General features: G+C 46.8%; 1 protein-coding gene across 1 annotated transcript in view; it reads left to right on the top strand.

Annotated features, from left to right (window-relative positions):
- The first annotated feature begins 7253 nt into the window (after positions 1 to 7253).
- LOC105489022 (retinoic acid early transcript 1E) overlaps positions 7254 to 16587 on the top strand; it is a 43456-nt gene continuing 34122 nt past the window's right edge. The window contains exon 1 of the mRNA XM_071096598.1: positions 7254 to 7441. Coding sequence (XP_070952699.1) covers positions 7357 to 7441 — 85 coding nt within the window. The 5' untranslated portion in view covers positions 7254 to 7356. The remainder of the gene's footprint in view (positions 7442 to 16587) is intronic.

Raw genomic sequence — 16587 nt, 5'->3', positions numbered from 1 at the left:
GGTGATGGATGTGTCCAGTCCTCCAGGAACTTAGAATCCAGGGACAGAAACAAACATCCACGTGGGTGCTGCTACTGATGTGATGTCCTGGAGGTGGTTGGGGGTATGAGAGGACAGAAGAGGGGGTGACTCATTCTGCCTGGGGAGTTGCATGGAGGCTTCTTGGGAGGTGACATTTCAGATTGTTCTTGTAGGAATTGGAAGAATATAGCATAGCCAGATGGGAGAAGACAGGGCACCCGACAGAGGGACAAGCATGAGGAGGAGGCCTGGGGGTGCAAAATCATAGAACTTTGGGGAGCTATGAGAAGTCTGCAGTAATGAACCCTCAGTTACTGGGTAAACTGTTTCCACAGGGAAGAGGGAATGTCTGGAGGGACAATAGGGGAGAAAGGGTAGGCAGGAACCTGCCTTGGGGTCCCTGTCTCCCTTCACAGTAAATCAACCAGGAAATCAATTCACTATTCATACATATACATATAGCATATGCTTCCACACACACAGACACAGAGATATGCACATACAGTCTCACACATACAGAGACATGCATGCACAGTCTCACACACACACACTACACAGGCACACACACATATGCACACACAGACATACAAAAACACATGGGAGAAACTGGGTGTCATCTCGAGAGTTGTTGTGTCTGTCCCATCCTGCCCACTCACCTATCACCTCGGGGGCTGTCTCCCAGCTCATGGAGGATTTCTGAAGCCATCAAGCAGGATGTCACTGTGTGATGTCACTGTGTGATCTGAAAGACTCAGACACCTCCTCACTCTGACCTTCCTTCCTGGTATCCTTGGTTCTGGGATGAAGCAGAGTCCTGTGGGTTTTTGCTGTAGTAGAAGAGAAACCTCTCCCCTGGGGCAGAACTGCTGGGCCACCAGAGAGCACCCCTCTGCTCTTTGCCCTCAAGGCATCTTGATCTGCAGGATGGGAGGAACTGCCCCAACCCTCTAAAATAAACTCTGTATCGACCCATCATCCACCATGATGTCACAAGCTGTGTGCCAAGGAGCTCAGGGCACAAACTCACCATGAGCACACACTCTGGGCGTATTGAAATATTTGAGGCCGGGCGCGGTGGCTCAAGCCTGTAATCCCAGCACTTTGGGAGGCCGAGGCGGGCGGATCACAAGGTCAGGAGATCGAGACCACAGTGAAACCCCGTCTCTACTAAAAATACAAAAAATTAGCCGGGCGCGGTGGCGGGCGCCTGTAGTCCCAGCTACTCAGGAGGCTGAGGCAGGAGAATGGCGGGAACCCGGGAGGCGGAGCTTGCAGTGAGCCGAGATCGCGCCACTGCACTCCAGCCTGGGCGACAGAGCGAGACTCCGTCTCAAAAAAAAAAAAAAAAAAAAAAAAAAAAAAAATATATATTTGAAAGATTAGTGGTGCCATCTGCTGGACAACACAGGAAGCACTGGTCCAAAGTATTTTAGAGTTTCAACATTAGACTGACTATGCACCATTGCTTTAGATGACATTGTAGTTTTACAATCTGTGATTTCAACAGTTGATGTGATAAAAACAAAAACAGAAACAAGAATCCCTGAAAAAATAGATATGAAATAGGAAATGAGGGTGGCTGTGTCCAATCTGCTTCCAAGGTTTGAGAAGTTGTTCAGTGCCCAGTAGGTACTCATGTCCATTAGTAAACATTTGTGCTTATTTAAGAATAAAATAAGAGCCTGCATTGCCAGGACAATCCTAAGTCAAAAGAACAAAGCTGGAGGCATCACGCTACCTGACTTCAAACTATACTGCAAGGCTACAGTAACCAAAACAGCATGGTACTGGTACCAAAACAGAGATATAGACCAATGGAACAGAACAGAGGCCTCAGAAATAACACTACACAACTACAACCATCTGATCTTTGATCTGACAAAAACAAGCAATGGGGAAAGGATTCCCTATCTAATAAATGATGCTGGGAAAACTGGCTAGACATATGTAGAAAGTTGAAACTGGATCCCTTCCTTACACCATACACAAAAATTGACTCAAGATGGATGAAAGACTTAAATGTTAGACCTAACACCATAAAAACCCTAGAAGAAAGTCTAGGCAATACCATTCAGGACATAGGCATGGGCAAAGACTTCATGACTAAAACACTAAAAGCAATGGCAATAAAAGCCAAAATAGACAAACGTGATCTAACTAAACTAAAGAGCTTCTGCACAGCAAAAGAAACTATCAGCAGAGTGAACAGGCAACCTACAGAATGGGAGAAAATCTTTGCAATCTAACCATCTGACAAAGGGCTAATATCCAGAATCTACAAAGAACTTAAACAAATTTACAAGAAAAAAAAAAGAACCCCATCAAAAAGTGGGCAAAGGATATGAACAGACACTTCTCAAAAGAAGACATTTATGCAGCCAACAGACATACGAAAAAATGCTCATCATCACTGGTCATCAGAGAAATGCAAATGAAAACCATAATGAGATACCATCTCACACCAGTTAGAATGGCAATCATTAAAAGGTCAGGAAATAACAGATGCTGGAGAGGATATGGAGAAAGAGGAATGCTTTCACACTGTTGGTGGGAGTGTAAATTCGTTCAACCATTGTGAAAGACAGTGTGGCGATTCCTCAAGGATCTAGAACTAGAAATACCATTTGATCCAGCAATCCCATTACTGGGTATATACCCAAAGGATTATAACTCATGCTACTGTAAAGACACATGCACACGTATGTTTATTGTGACACTATTCACAATAGCAAAAAGTTGTCCATCAATGATAGACTGGATTAAGAAAACGTGGCACATATACAACACAGAATACTACACAGCCATAAAAAAAGGATGCACGGACATGGATGAAGCTGGAAATGATCATTCTAAGCAAACTGTCAAAGGACAGAAAACCAAACACTGCATGTTCTCACTCGTAGGTGGGAGTTGAACAACGAGGACACATGAACACAGGGCGGGGACCATCACACACTGGGGCCTGTTGTGGGGTGAGGGGCTGGGGGAGGGATAGCATTAGGAGAAATACCTAATGTAAATGATGAGTTGATGGGTGCAGCAAACAAACATGGCACATGTATACTTATGTAACAGACCTGCACGTTGTGCACATGTACCCTAGAACTTAAAGTATAATTTTAAAAAATTATTTAAAAATTAAAAATAAACAAATTTTTAAAAATAAAATAAAAATCATATATCGGTAAGGAACTGGTATTCTGAATATATAATATTGCAATGCAATATAATTGCAATTATATATATTATATATATAATATATAATGTTGCAACTCAACATTATAAAGTGAAATGACCCAATTTAAATATATGCAATGAATTTGAATAGACATTTCTCCAAAGTAAGACAGGTATACTACACGGTGGTCACAAAAGTAGAAAATTTTAGGGAGCAGTTTCAGGTGACTAGCACAAGAAATCTGTTGAAATATCTACAGAGGCTCTGGGCTGATAAGATGCTGAAAAACAGCGTGTGGATAAAGCTGGCTAAGAGTGAGTGGACCCAACGTGGCCCTGAATTTGACCCAGATTTCACCCAGGACCTCATTACATGCTGATTAAACACACACCAGCCAGCTCCCGAGCAGTTCTGAGAACACTTATATTTGGTGTAAAAATGCGGGCACCACAGTTCTGAGAAATCTCAACCTTCTTCCAGGAATTTTCATGAATATTCCATTCCTTGGTTAAAGAAACCGAGAAACGTGGCAGCCCCAAACCCCCTTGCACCTGCCTGTCTCTTGGGTCCTCCCGCACTCCCTTTACTTGAGTGTGTACTTTTCCTTTTACAATAAATCTCTGTCCTTTCTCTATTTCCTACTGGTTCTTGAATTCATTTCCCCGGCAGTGTCAACGGTCTGGACACTGGCTGGAGTGGAGGTCCCACTTGCGTTTGGGGACCTCCCCTTGCCCACTGGCATCAGAAGAAGAATGCAAATGGCAGTGAGCCCAGGAAAAGGTGTTCAGTGTTCACAGCCCTCAGGGAAATGCCAATCGCACCCACAAGGGGACGCCTCATCCGGTTGAAGTGGCTGACCCAAAATATGGTGAGGGTGGAGTGGTTGGGGCCTGTGTTCCTTACAGGACAGAGAGCAGGAGAAAGAGAGTCGGTGGAGTGTGGGGACTGTGCGCGTGTTACCCTCTCTCCATTTTCGTGGTGGAGGTTTCTCATTACTCTCCAGCCCTACCTGCTTCCTTCCTCTCCCTTTCTCCCGCCCTCCCTCCAATCCTTCTTTTCCACCCATCCTAAGGTTTTCTCCGCCTCACGACGTCATACTAGGGCCCCCCAGCCCAGTGGAGAAACCAGCAGCCCTGGACCGCGAGCAGCGAGGTCGGGGAGGCGACCACGGGAAGCCCCTGCCCGACCCTGGACACTCAGGACCTAGTGCGTCCCGGGCGCCCTCCTGCAGCAGCCCCAGGGCAAGGAGGATGGGGGAGTCCTCACAGGGGCCACACTGTCGGAGCCCCCACGGATCCGAGCGGGACGGTGACGTCTCCACACTGAGCCGGTGGCAAAGTCCCCGCGAGGATGAAGGAGGAATCTCATGCTCTTCACCCCACCAGGCCCCGCATTTCCTGGCTCCTCCTGCCTCAGGTACCGCCTGTCCCTTTTCCGCCACCGGCAAGTCCTTCTGGGTCTTCCTAAAACAGTTTCGTCCCGAGGCTCTGGACCTGGAAGCCGAGGGGCATCGTCCGGCAGCGGGGCACTGCGCGATCTCCGACAGCCAGGAGTCAGGCCCGGAGCTCGGGGACAGCGGGCGCCCTGAGAGGAGCGCACAGAACCTTACCAAGGCTGAGGTCCTGTCGAGTTCTAGAGGGTTCAGCAAATTCAGGTCTGTTTCAGACTGTGTCTCTGGTCATAAGGAAACCCCACGGTGCTTGGTGTGCTGACGGCAGGAGCTCAGACATGTGCGGTCCTGACATTTGAATGAGGCAGCAGATTGGTGGCTCCAGATGCTGTGTGTCAAGGAGAAGGAGATTCCATCTACTGGAGAAGAGCAAAGGAACTGGGTGTAGCCCAGGAAGGAGAGACTGCCAAGGACTGTGACTACTCAGGGGAAAATGCTGGAGTTAATTCCCAGGAACGGTGCCTGGGTCACAGCCTTTAAGGCAGAGGCTGACTGAAGAGACTCTCTACCAGTAGGAGGACAGGTCTTTGGGAACCCTCTGAGAATACAGCTTAATCCTAGGACAATGCCCCTGCCATCCGGCCTCCTCCACACTCCAGATCTTGGCCCTGCCTGGAGCAGAGCTGACTCAGAGACAGGGGTGCAGAGCTGCTCCTGCAGTTCCAAGGTCACTGCTGAACTGGACCAGGAGTGGATGGGGTGGGGCAGGGACAGGCCCATTCAGAACTGTGGGTGCAGCTCCCAGGGTGAGAAGAGGCTGAGAGAGAAGGGGAAAGGAGAATGTTGCCTGAGTGGCTGGGGGCAGAGTGGCACTCAGGGGCTCTGTCCAGTCGTCACCCTAAGCTAAGCCCTCTCCAGCTGCCAGGGGCCACTGGGCCCTCACCTCTCTCTGGCTTCTACCACCACTTCCAGATGCCCTCATGATGATTAAGACAAGGATACAATTGGGGTTTCTTTTTGAGGATGGCTGCAGGGACCAGCCAGGCACTGAGCAGAGGTGTGGGTGCAGCCATGGATTTGAGTGTGGTTGACCACAGATGGGTGTGCTGCATAGTGAGCCCCAGGCATGCACAGACCCTTCCTTCACCTCCTGCTTCCAAGGGAAACACAATTGATCACATTCCGATTGAGCAACAGTGGGCCACTAGGGCTTTTTTCCCTCAAAAGTTGTAAACGAATCTAGTATATTCTCAAAGACTTCATGCTTCTAGCAGAGATGCAAAGAAATGTGTGAGCAATTGTCACACGGGGAGATCCGGATACACTCCGTCACTGTGGATCCAGGCCTCAGGGAGCAGGAGGGTGTTCTTTCTTGTGAGAAGATGAGGGACACACCTCGGAGGGGGTATTTGTGCCCAGCTTTGAAGGATGGCTGGTCCTTGCCCAGGGGGAACAGGCCCAAAGCAAGCGCTGGCAGTTGGGAGCCATGGGGAGCTTTCACTTGAAGCTGCTCTGCTGAGTCTCCTGGGCCATCCCCACACCTGGTGGGGCGCTGTTCTAAGGGGGAGCTGAGGGCCCATCTCTCTGATGTGCTTTCTAAATCAGCAAGGTGTCTCACAGGTTGTGATTTTAGAGACAAGGTTTTCAATGCTGTCCTCGATTTTAATGAGCAGAGTCTTTTTGCCAACCCGCATTGGGCAGATCCCAGCAAGACATTCACTTTTAAGATAATTTTTAAAGCTGTTTAAGTTTGGTAAAAACGTAGAACATAAAATTTACTATCTTAACCAATTGTTTAGTGTACAATACGTCCTTTGAAGCCTCTGAAAACCTGGTGCTTCTGTAACATAATCTAGACCTGGGCCAGGCGCGGTGGCTGTAATCCCAGCACTTTGAGAGGCGGAGTCGGGCTGATCACATGAGCCCAGGAGTCCAAAACCAGCCTGGGCAACACAGTGAAACCCCGTCTCCACTAAAATACAAAACTTAACCGGGCTTGGTGGCGCGCGCCTGTGGTCCCAGCTACTTGCAAGGCTGAAGCAGGAGAATCGTTTGAATTCGCGAGGCGGAGGTTGCAGTGAACCGAGATCGCGCCGCTGCACTCCAGCTTGGGCGGCAGAGTGAGACTGTCACGAAGAAAAAAAAGAAAAGAAAAGAAAAGAAAAGAAAAGAAAAGAAAAGAAAGAAAAACCAACCAAACAAACCAACCTAGCCCAGGCTATAACGACGTCCACTCGGGATTTGGGATGGGGCCGCGGGGATGGGACTGAGCTTGGGTCTGCGCATAGGACGGGGAGGGGGGCATTCTGCAACGCAGGGAGAGGGAAAGCGGGTGTCGCAGGTCCAGGCGAGGACAGGGAGACCCTGTCGCGGCTGAACACTTCTGTGCGTTTTCTTCACCTTTCTGTGCATCGGTATCCACATTGGGTTAATACAAAATGAAGTGACGATTACATGAGGGTGTCATGGAAAGAAGCCTTTGACGGGACTGGTCCCGGACTGGCAGACCTGAGTCTGACTGGCCGGCGCAGGGGTAAGAGCGCAAGTGCTGCAGTAGGAAGTGGCGTAGGCTTAGTGGAGCGACTTGGCTGAGCGACACCTGATTGGCTAGACACGCGACGATGGGGCGTGTTTCCTCCGAGGGGCGGGTCAGAACGCTTATTAGACGGGCGAGTGTCTTTAACGCTGCCTTCAGACAGCCTGAGAGCCGCCAGGTGATCCAAGGGCTGGGCTCCGAGTCTGCAGTCCTCTGCGATCCAATTTCCCAATGGCAGCGGCCGCCAGCCCCGCGTTCCTTCTACGCCTCCCGCTTCTGTTCCTGCTGTCCGTCTGGTGCCGAACGGGGCGGGCCGGTGAGCTCCGGGATGGAGTCCAAGCGGGGCGGGGGCCAAATGTAGGGGGCTGTGGGCTGCGGGCTTCAGAGCAGGGGAGGTTTCTGGAAGGACCCGTGCGATCTCCCCGGACTGCGCCCCCACTCAGTTCCCCTTCGCGTTTCCTTCCCGCCGGATCCGCTCCCGGAGGCTACTTATCCTCGGAGGGGAGGAGCCGGTCAGAGAGGAGGCTGGAATCCTTTTCCCGCCCCGGAGAGTGGAGGGGCCAGAGGGCTGCAGAGGGCGAGGTGGGGCGGGGATCCCTAGTGCAGCCTGGCAGTCCCACCCGCCCTCGGGAAGGAGAAACCAGAGCCCCCGGAACTCGAGCTGGGGTCAGGACAGGGTTAATAGGTGTTCCACAGGGACACAATCACAGGCACCCCCACCGGCCACCAGCCCGCTCTGCTCTCACCCGCTCTCCACCACACAAAACCTCCAGCACCCCCAGGTATCCCGGCCCGCGGGATCGTGGAAGCAGGCCCTGGAGGAGGGAGTGGGAATTTGGGGGACAAGAGACAGGAGAAATGGAGACAAGATAGTGCTCTGATCAAGTCTCGTTTAATGGCGGTAATGCAGTGCCTTATATACACTTGGAGAGGAAGGGGTTGGGCCAGAGGCGGAGATGATCTCATGGCAGAGGGCGTGACCAAGTAGGTATTGGTTTCTCTGGTCCAATGTCATGTTGCACCTGCGCTATCAGTTGGTAATTTTCCCGGGCACGGGATGGTGCCTGTGCTACAAAGTAACAATTTTCGCGGCTGGGGGGGGGGGAACAAGTGAAGAAGAAGCAGGAAGAGCGCCATCTATTATGAGGTATTGATACAAAAGAGAAACAACAAATCTAGGGAGGAGGTAGAAGGTGGAAAGGAATAGAGCTCGGGCGTTTAATCATTAATTATTATTTGCTATGGCCGGGGCACGCAGCTCCGGACAGGTCCCCCTTTTTATTATTTTATGATAAGAAATGACCCCTCGGGAACTGCGCCTGTCTTAGGTTGGGTCAACTCATCCCCATCTTCTAGGCCCGTCATGGGATAAGGCAGCAGCAAGGGCGGCCCTCCTGTCTTAGGCTCCGATGGGGATAGTGTCCTCTTACCCGTCATTGACTGTCCAGTTCAGCACACAGGGGAGGTGGTCTTATTAAGGTAAATAAGACTCACCATTTTCAGTCATCTCAAGGCGATGATAATGGACCTGTATAGGTTTGGCCTGGAAGGCCTCGATTTGTTGTCTGACAAATGCCATAAGCTTATTAAGGATTATAGGCCCGAGAGTGAGGAAGAGTAGAAGAGTAAGTAAAGGACCAAGAAATGGCAGGAGATAGGGGAGAAGTCCATCGAGTCCAGTCCACAAGGGATTGGCGGCCAGGCCTTTTCTGCGCTTTTCTAGTTCTTCTTGTAACGTTTTTATCTTATCTCTGACGATTCCGGATTTGTTGGCGTAAATACAGCACTTTTCCTGTAAAGCCAAACAGATCCCTCCCTGTTCTGCCGTTAACAAATCTAGACCTCTTCTATTCTGGAGAACTACTTCTGCTAATGAATCTACTTGATCTTGTAAATCTTGTATAGTACTGGATAAGGTCTGTACATCTGAAATTAATTGATTGGATAATTTGGTATATTGGGTTAGTGAGACTCCTAGGCCTGTGGCTCCTGTAGTAAAAGCAGTGGTGATTCCTAGTCCAGCCAACAAGGGAATAAATTGTACGGCTCGTTTCGGTCTATAAATAAAATGTTCAATAGCGGGGATGGGGATAGGTTCATCTCCAGGGATGATATCAATGTCGGGGAGAAGAGTGGCCAGAACACAAAGCCCTGTCCAATGTGTAGGTAGATATGTATATGCCATGTTGTTTCCACAAACGAAAACTGAGCCATTTACAGCACACAAAGGGTTGGTGGCATTGATTATGGAGGTACAGTTGTCAAACACAACATAGCCTAAATCAATTTCTTTAGTGTTATTATATGATGGTGAAAAGAGGCAAGAGGAATTAGAAAACGTCATCGGTTGAACTAAGGGGGGGGGGGGTAATAGGACAGGAATTATTTACTAAGGATTCATTTGAGTAATTGACAAAGGACAGTGAAAGGTTAGGTATAGCTAGAGGAATAGGGGGGCCCATCTTAAGGCAAAGCCAACAATCATGGGCCAGACTTGTATTGGACATTTGAAGTAAATTGTAAGTAGCATTGAGGATATCGAAGGTTTGGGCATCGAGCCTAAAATTATCTCTAAGCTCAGGCAAGGCTAAGGGGTGATATTGAAGTTCCGGATATAGAGCTTTATGAATTTCTTCTAATTTTTTCTGGACGGTTTTAATTCTTGTAATATCTAATGGGCCTCCTCCATCAGAAATGTGAATGGGGGCGGTAGTGCTCCAACAAACAGGCTTTCCTTTTTGGCCGTTACAAGGCGATTGTACAAGTTTATTAGTGGATCCTAATACTTGTACACTATTGGTACCTCCAGTTTGTGTTTTTAGTAACGTGGCCGTATAATATGTTCTATTGCCTGATTTGCATTGTTGATAGGATGTATAACAGGAACTATGTACAGAAGATTGGAAAGAGCTACAAGGGCATTCTAGGAGCGGCCCGCTAGGTGAGGTATCTCTTGGGGTAGACTTACATTTCCATAACTGGTTTGGCATTAGGTAAGCTGTCTTGCCCGTGCAGGTCACCTGGGTGATTCTGTCTGACGGAGGTTCAGATATTTGTCCCCCTCTGCAGTCACAAGGCTGGCCGTATTGTTTTCGTAATAATTCTCTTGCCTTACGAGGGTCACCAAAACCTGCATAGACTGTCACTATGTTATATAGAGCGATTATTCCCCAAAGGAATCTCATGTTAGGCTTCATTTTCTGAAAAACAAGAAGGAAAGAACTTCTCAGGGAGATTTATCTTCCCTGGACTGACAATGGTTATGATTTATTTGTCTTACCAATCTTTCAGGCAGCCATCTGGCTGCATCATTTTTTTGTGAGAAGATGCATACTGAGCCTCTTCCCCAAATTAAAACTGGATCGGGGCCATGCCATGAACTATCAAGTGGATCTTTCCATTTTACCATTGCAAACTGTTTTTGAGATTCAGGATGCCAGAAATGGTCGGCAGCCGATTTTCCATGACTGTCCAAATTTTAAAAATTAAGGATAAACAGGGCATGATTGAGTATGTTTCTGGGGGTACCCTTCACGGGGTACCAGCTCCCCCCTTTTAATTTTGTGATAACAGTTTTTAATGACAGATGAGCTCTTTCTACTATACCTTGTCCTTGGGGATTATAGGGAATGCCTGTGGTATGTTTAATTTGTAGGGTATTACAAAATTGTAAGAAGGCTTTGGCTGTATAACCGGGGCCATTGTCTGTTTTGATTTGTTTGGGTATTCCTAAGATGGAAAAGCAGTGTAATAAATGAGCTATGACATGTTTGGTGGCCTCTCCTGTTTGGAGAGTTGCACTGATGAATCCACTATAGGTGTCTATGCATACATGGATATATTTTAGTTGACCGAATTCTAAGTGGTGAGTAACGTCCATTTGCCAAATTTCGTTGGGGATGAGTCCTCGGGGGTTAACTCCTAGATGGGGAACAGGTAAATATGTTATGCAGTTGGCGCATTGTTTAACTATTTGTCGAGCTTGTTCTCTGGTAAGTTTAAACATAAGTCTTAAGGTTTGGGCGTTTAAATGATGTAAGGCATGTGCTTTTTGCGCTTGTTGCAAATTGTCTGTAGTGACTGTGGCTATGGTTTTTGTTGCCGTGTCGGCTGTTGCGTTACCTTGAGTTAAAGGTCCCGGTAATCCTGAATGTGCTCTAATATGCCCAAGAAAAAAGGGAGTGGTCCTTTTTCGAATAAGTTGTTGACATTGTAAAAATAGGTTAGCTGTGTCTGAAATATGTTTAATTTGAGACACGGTCTCTAAGAGGGGTATTGAATGAGCCAGGTAGGCGCTGTCTGTATAAATGTTAAGTGGCTGACAAGGAAAAGCTGATAGTGCTGCAATTATAGCTTGCAATTCGACCAGCTGAGCTGATGTATAAGCGGTCTGGAATTTAACGATTATATTATTGTAGGTGTAAGCGGCAAGTCCTGTGGAAGATCCATCAGTGAAAATTAGTAATGCGTCATTGAGAGGTTCTTTACTGGTAATATGGGGAAATACAAACGCATGAAGTTTGCAAAATTGAATGAGTTTGTTAGGTGGGTAATGGTTGTCAATCACGCCAGTATAAGAAGCGCAAGCAATTGGCCAGGCTTCCGTATTTTGTAACAGCCAATGGATGCGTGATTGAGTGTAGGGCTGTATAATAGTAGAGGGTTCTATTCCAAAGTATTTTCTACTGTTTTCTCTTCCCAAGATAATTAGATCAGCTATTGCATCATAATAAGGCAACAAAACCTTTTTGGGGGAGGAGGGCAGGTACACCCACATAATGGGATTATTTTGCCAGAATAAGCCAGTAGGGGTTATTGTTGTGTTAAAAATAATGAATATTAATGGCTGAGAATAATCAATACTGGTAACAAATTGTGTTGCAATGGCATGTTCTACCTGTTGGAGTGTTATTAATGCTTCTTTAGTAATGGACGTGGGGGATTTTGGATTAGAGTCTCCTTTTAATATATCGAAAAGAGGTTTTAACTCTCCTGTGGTGAGCTTTAAGTACGGCCGAAGCCAATTTATGTCTCCCAGTAATTTTTGGAAATCATTTAAAGTTTTTAAATGATCACGACGTATAACGGCCTTTTGATTAATGATTTTGGGTCCATTAATTTGGAAACCAAGATAAGTGTATGGATCTTGTAATTGTACTTTTTCTGGGGCTATCTGTAGTCCGGCTGCTGTTAACTCTTGTTTGAGTTGGGCAAAACACTGTAAGACTTGTTTGCCAATTTCTCCTGCTATTAAAATATCATCCATATAATGTATAATATACATCTGTGCCCATGTTTTTCTGACTGGCTCTATAGCAGCAGCTACATATTTTTGACACAAGGTAGGACTATTAGCCATACCCTGAGGTAAGACTTTCCATTGATAGCGCTTCATTGGTTGTTTAAATTTTGTGGATGGAAGACTAAAGGCAAATCTTTTTTGGTCAGCAGGGTGAAGGGGAATTGTAAAAAAGCAATCTTTAAGGTCAATAACGATTTTAAAATATTTTTGAGGAATCGCAACTGGTGAAGGCAATCCTGGTTGTAAGGCACCCATAAGGATCATAGTGATATTTACTGCTCTTAAATCTTGTAAGAGTCTCCATTTACCAGACTTCTTTTTAATAACAAAAATAGGTGTATTCCAAGGGGAATTACTTTCCACAATATGCCCTGCTGCTAGTTGTTCCTGCACTAACTGTTGGGCAGCATTTAGTTTATCATTGAGTAAAGGCCACTGATCAACCCAAACGGGCTCATCTGACTTTCAAGTAATGGGGTCAGCGCACCTTTGGGGTGCAGGTATGTCAGTGGCCTGAGCTAAAAATTTCCAAACCCCTTTTTATCAAGTTGTCCTGAAACCTGTATAGGCTGTGGGATACCGTTGTCTCCTTTTCCAAGACCTTTACCAGGGGTGTATCCTTGAGTTAACATTTGTGCAGTAACTATATCATTTGGACTACACATTATAATTTTCATTTGAGAGAGCAGATCTCGCCCCCAAAGGTTAACAGGTAGGTGAGGAATGACAAATGGCTTAATGAGGCCTGAATTGTTTTCTTTATCTGTCCATGTTAGATATTTAGAACTTTGTTTAGGATTACTGCTTTGTCCAATTCCTCTCAAGTGAGTTAAAGTTTCTGTAGTAGGCCAATGAGAGGGCCAATCTTCCTGTTTAATGATCGTTACATCAGCCCCTGTGTCTATTAGTCCAGTGAATGCCTTCCCGTCTAACCATAAGGTTAGAGAGGGTTTTTGATTTGTAATTGGTTGCACCCAATATATATCTAATGATCCGAAACCTTTTATATTTCTATTAGAGTACTGGATATTATTATCTGTTTTAACCAAAGGTAGCAGGAGTAACTGAGCTATTCTAACTCCTTGAGGGACAGTAATAATACTATCAATAGCTCTGGCCATAATTTTAATTTCTCCTTCATAATCATTATCAATAACTCCAGGGAGGACTTGTAAGCCTCTCATGGTGACACTACTTCTTCCCAAAAGTAGCCCAAAAGTGTTAGGTGGTAAGGGTCCATATATTCCGGTATTTAAGGTTTGCGGTCCCATTTCAGGTGTTAGTATTGTGTGGGAGGTGGAACTGAGGTCCAATCCTGCACTTCCTGGGGTTGCTCTACTAAGTTTTGAAATGGATTGCTGTTGCTGGCTGGAACAAAGCTGACTGCCCCATATGCTTGTTTCGGGGCCTGGGGCTGGCCCCTCATCCCGTTTCCCTGCCTGGGGGGTAAAGGATTTCCTTGACTGTCAGTTTTAGATTTACATTCGTTTGCCCAGTGCCTTCCTCTTTTACACCTTGGGCAAAGGCCTGGGATTTTTGCTTCTGGACTCCTATTTTGGTTTTCACAGCAATCTTTTGCAAAGTGTCCCCTTTTACCGCATCTAAAACATCCCTCTTTATCTCTACCTTTGTTAATGAGGAAGTCTCTCACTGTTTGGCCGCTAAAAGTGGCGGCCATTGCTAGGCCTTGTTGATATGAGGGCCCAATATCTGAACAAAGGCGAATGTATCCTGTTAAATCTGTTTTCTTTCGATAAGGTCTGATTGCCGCTTGGCAGGCGGGGTTAGCATTTTCATAAGCTAACTGTTTAACATAATCTACACCCGTTTCTGCATTTCCAAAGATTCTACCTGCCGTGGTCATAAGTCTATGCACAAAGTCTGAAAATGGCTCATCGGGTCCTTGTTTAACCGCTGTGAGCGAGGCCCCTGGATCTCCTTTAACGGGAAGTTTTCTCCAGGCCTTTGTAGCAGCAGCCTGGATTTGTGAGAACAGTCCAGGGTCATATTGCATTTGGGCCCGAGTGTCTGCATAATTACCTGAACCAGTTAACATATCAAAATCCCAACCGTTTCCTGCCTGTTGATTTCTTTTAGCTGTATCTCTACAATTTTCAAAGAACTCTGACTTCCAAATTAAGTGGTCTCCCCCAGAAAGAACTGCCCTGACTAAGGTATTCCAGTCTGTAGGAGTGAGCCAATTCTCAGCTACAGATTCCACTATAGCAAGAGTATATGGAGCAGTAGCCCCATACTGAGAGGCAGCAGTCTTTAACTCTTTTATAATAGTAAAATCAAATCCAGTATGATGCCTCCAAGCCTGTCCCTGTTCATCTATGGTTTCCGTGACCGGAAAAACGTCTTTGGGGGAGGAGTCTTCTCTATGTCGGCTAGCAACTAACCCCCCTCTTGGAACATGTTGTCCAGGCCGCTGAAGTGGGCGCAGGGAACCCTCCATAGCGTCTGAGTTGGGTATTTTTTCATTTCCTGTTTTTAGCTTTTGGAGCCTAATTATCAATGATTGATGTAACTCTTCAAGTTTAATCTGTTCTTCTAGTTGAGCAATCTTTTGCTTTAATTCTTCTTTGGGATCTATTGCTGCCATAACAATGGGCGCAGAAGCCTCATTATGTGTCTTATTATATGGGGGTGGGTATGAAGTAAAGGGAGGCAAATCAGGGTTGTGATATTTAGCCGCCTCTTCCTCTAAATCATCCCAATTTATGTCCGATTGATTAGGCTTATTAATTTCCTCCTCCTTTTGAAGCATCTGTAAAATTGGGTATTTTTTTGGTTTGTTTTCGTGTGGTATTTCTTCATCTGTTACAGAAGGAGACTTAATTTCCTCATGATCACTTTCGAGGGAAATGAGATCCTCCTCCGTATCTTGCGGAGGCTTTGCGAGGTTAGAGCGGGAGCTAACCTTTAAAATATGCTCTGTCTGAGCGACCGCAGCCATGACTTGCGGATTGGCCTCCTTCTTATCTATTAAATCTCTAATGAGGTTCCAATAAGAGAAGGCGGTTACAGGAATTTTTTCTGGCCCAAAAGTATTATAATAGTCCTGCAAACAATCCCCTACTCTACGCCATCTTTTAATATCAGTTCCTTCCTGTGGGAACCAAGGGCAAGTATCTTTTACAAAATCAAAAAATTTAAACAAATCATTACCTTTAACCTTTACTCCTCGTATCTTTAAAGCCTCTTTTAATTGTCCTACATATATTTGATGTTGGCTTAATTCTTGTCCCATTTCGGACGCGTCACTTACCTTCGATCCTGACGCGGCAGGTTCCCGTGGCGATCGGAAGAGTTTGACTCCTTTTGTCTTTGTTAGCGGTCGACCGTCCTTTGGCGTCCTCTTCCTCATGGAGTCCCTCGTTTCCAGGTCCCTGTTCGGGCGCCACGTATCCCGGCCCACGGGATCGTCGAAGCAGGCCCTGGAGGAGGGAGTGGGAATTTGGGGGACAAGAGACACTAGAAATGGAGACAAGACAGTGCTCTGATCAAGTCTCGTTTAATGGCGGTAATGCAGTGCCTTATATACACTTGGAGAGGAAGGGGTTGGGCCAGAGGCGGAGATGATCTCTTGGCAGAGGGCGTGACCAAGTAGGTATTGGTTTCTCTGGTCGAACGTCATGTTGCACCTGCGCTGTCAGTTGGTAATTTTCCCGGGCACGGGATGGTGCCTGTGCTACAAAGTAACAATTTTTGTGGCCGCGGGGGGGTGGGGGGGGGGAGTGAAGAGGAAGCAGGAAGAGCGCCATCTATTATGAGGTATTGATACAAAAGAGAAACAACAAATCTAGGGAGGAGGTAGAAGGTGGAAAGGAATAGAGCTCGGGCGTTTAATCATTAATTATTATTTGCTATGGCCGGGGCGCGCAGCTCGGGACACCCAGGGATGCATGCCCTGGAATTTTTCCCTGCACTTTCCTGTAGACACTCATCTGCACCCAGGGGCTCAGCAGACACTTCCCACCCTCCCCTCACCATCCGCTGCCACCACCCAGGTCACATCCTCTTACTCCCCACCTCAACCCAGCTGGTCACCCCAGAGGTCTCCCCATCCATGAAGGGGCCCTCATTACCTCCTGCACCACGTGGCACCTTCTCCCTCTGGCCTGAGGACACACCCCAGCAAACACACCCCAAGCTCC

The sequence above is a fragment of the Macaca nemestrina genome, chromosome 5 (assembly GCF_043159975.1).
Source record: "Macaca nemestrina isolate mMacNem1 chromosome 5, mMacNem.hap1, whole genome shotgun sequence".
Classification (NCBI taxonomy): domain Eukaryota; kingdom Metazoa; phylum Chordata; class Mammalia; order Primates; family Cercopithecidae; genus Macaca; species Macaca nemestrina.
This window is presented reverse-complemented; position numbering and strand designations above follow the sequence as displayed.